The 2,431-nt window shown below is 43.7% G+C and overlaps 1 protein-coding gene across 1 annotated transcript; it reads right to left on the bottom strand.

Moving 5' to 3' along the window:
- Positions 1 to 1,047: 1,047 nt before the first annotated feature.
- On the bottom strand, positions 1,048 to 1,981 carry LOC123154488 (abscisic acid and environmental stress-inducible protein-like). The gene is made up of 2 exons (XM_044573210.1): positions 1,851 to 1,981; positions 1,048 to 1,666 (listed from the first exon to the last, which is right to left on the bottom strand). Exons 1-2 carry the CDS (start codon positions 1,948 to 1,950, stop codon positions 1,323 to 1,325), a joined length of 444 nt encoding a protein of 147 aa, XP_044429145.1. The 5' UTR covers positions 1,951 to 1,981; the 3' UTR covers positions 1,048 to 1,322.
- Positions 1,982 to 2,431: the final 450 nt, after the last annotated feature.

Raw genomic sequence — 2,431 nt, 5'->3', positions numbered from 1 at the left:
CTAGCTTGTGTGCATTATATGTGATGTATATGTGGTCCTAGCTAAGTTTTGAATGGCTTTACAAAAAATATTTTATTAAAAAAATACGTTTTACCGAGGGGTGAACTCGGCAAAGGTCTCCTATACCGAGTACCATACTTGGTAGTAGTGGCGCCTGACTGTCTTTGTCAACTCCAACAGGTAATTTGGCGAGCTCCTAGTAAAGGTACTACCGGCAAAGATTTTTCACTGCTAAAAATTAGTATAGTTGTTTGCCGAGCGCCCCGACATTCAACAAAGCGGGTCACGTGTCAGAACCTGGGAACACCTTTAAACTATACCATGTTCCTTGTGAGAGAACTCGTCAAACGTTTGCTGTATGTAAAAAATGAATTTTGAAAATATTTGCTGAGTCGCTTGCATAGGGAATTCTACAAACATGTCCCGAAACACTCCATCTATGGAGTGCCGAAATGAATAGGTTCGAGAGCTTCCATTTCAATATGTCTTTCCGGAAAAAAATTGGATCAAAATAATGGTACATGAAGAAGAAAAAATGCCATCAACCACAGACGTTGTGCCACGTGGCTCCTGGTTGTTGAGTGCCATGTCACTAGCTCTCGGCAAGGTGTGTATTGGTTGAGTGTTTTGGCATCGCTGAGTATTTTTCCGACAGCTATCAGTGAACTGAAGCCTCTATCGAGTGCCCACGTTTGCCAAGTGTGGTGCTCGGGAAAAGTTTGGTTTACCGAGAACCCATGATATGGAACTCCACGGAGAGACCGAGACAGTTGGCAAACACCAATTTTTTCAGTAGTGTATATAGAGTCTATGTAAAATAGTTTGTGCCTAAAATATGGCCAGACAAGGAATATTGACTCTGAGACCACATCATGTAAACACACGTGGACATTCAGATGTCCACACGGATTCAAATCCAAATCTGATGTCATCAATGCATGTTCTAAAACTAGTTCTAGGACTAAACCAAGACTACACTTGGTGCACATATTAGTCTGTTAATCATCTTATCATTAGTAACCAAAGCCCATCTAGAAAGCCAAACACTATCAATTTGAAAGGTATATTCTCTTTCATACATAGGAGACAACACAAGCCTAGCTTACTTGCTCGATTTCTCAACATTACACCTATATGTGAGCATAAGGACACATCTTTTATTCAAGCACATCACAGATCAACATAGATGTTTAGTTAAAACATATATACATATCTACTCATTCATTATGACCTCCTTCATCATAGCCGTCTCAAGGATAGCCGGCACCACCGGATCCTCCACCATAACCTCCTCCTCCACCATACCCGCCACCACCACCGTATCATCCACTTCCACCGTATCCACCGCCACCACCATATCCTCCACCAAAGCCGCCGCCAAATCCCCCACCGTTGCCTGGATGACCATAACCGCCTCCATATCTGGGTCCATAACCTCCACCGCCATAACCGCCACCATGCCTAGAATTTCTGTATCCTCCACCATACCCACCACCATTGTTTGTGTACCCCCCATTTCCATAGCCTCCCCCATTGTTTTCATACCCTCCACCGTTACCATACCCCCCACCATTCCCATACCCTCCATAATGCTTGCTTCCACCTCCCCATTTCTCGTCCTTCAGGCCCGGCCCTCCTGCAGGTTTTACATTCTTCTCCTTGGACTCTGCATACATACAATCGCTTAGTGAACATTGCTTGAGGTACTGTACTATGTCCATGGAAATGACTTAATTTCTGTCTACTTTGTTATGAAATATTCGAGAGAGAGAGAGAGAGAGAGAGAGAGAGAGAGAGAGAGAGAGAGAGAGAGAGAGAGAGAGAGAGAGAGGGAAATATGTTTGACAAACCTTTAGCATCAAGGAGCTCTCTAGCATGTGCTACATTCTGAGAGAGAAGCAGGAGCGAGGCTATTACGACACCGAGAAGAACTAGAGACTTGACCGCCATTGCTGACGACCAGATTGATCGGGTTATAATAGCTAGCTTAGGATGAGATGATATCGCTGCTAGAATTGACGTATTTATAGACGACGCAAGGCATGCATGCACGTCTATGTCTATCTCGTGCACTTAATAGACGGGAGCGAAAGTTTCAACCTTCAATAACTTCATGTACCGCTACGGTTGGCTGTTAGCTAGGATATGATCGAACCGGTCCGAGCATTGGTATATCTCGTTGTCAGACTTGATTAGCTAGTGCCTCCCGGAACGGGGCATTGACATTTATCCGTGGCCTTGAGTACGTATGATCCAGAGTGTGTAGAACCACTTGGTAACCAAGATCAGCTAACAAAGTAGAGATTGTCTATCTCTGTGCGTCCTTGAATTAATTATCGGATTCATTGATCGATTACATCCTGCTATATTGAATCGACCAATTTGCTTATGTACCGTGTTGTGTACGTATACAAAATAGTTTTTTTAACCC

This window comes from Triticum aestivum, chromosome 7A (genome assembly GCF_018294505.1).
Source record: "Triticum aestivum cultivar Chinese Spring chromosome 7A, IWGSC CS RefSeq v2.1, whole genome shotgun sequence".
NCBI classification, from domain to species: domain Eukaryota; kingdom Viridiplantae; phylum Streptophyta; class Magnoliopsida; order Poales; family Poaceae; genus Triticum; species Triticum aestivum.
Note: the sequence above shows the minus strand (reverse complement) of the source record. Positions and strands in the feature narration are given on the sequence as shown.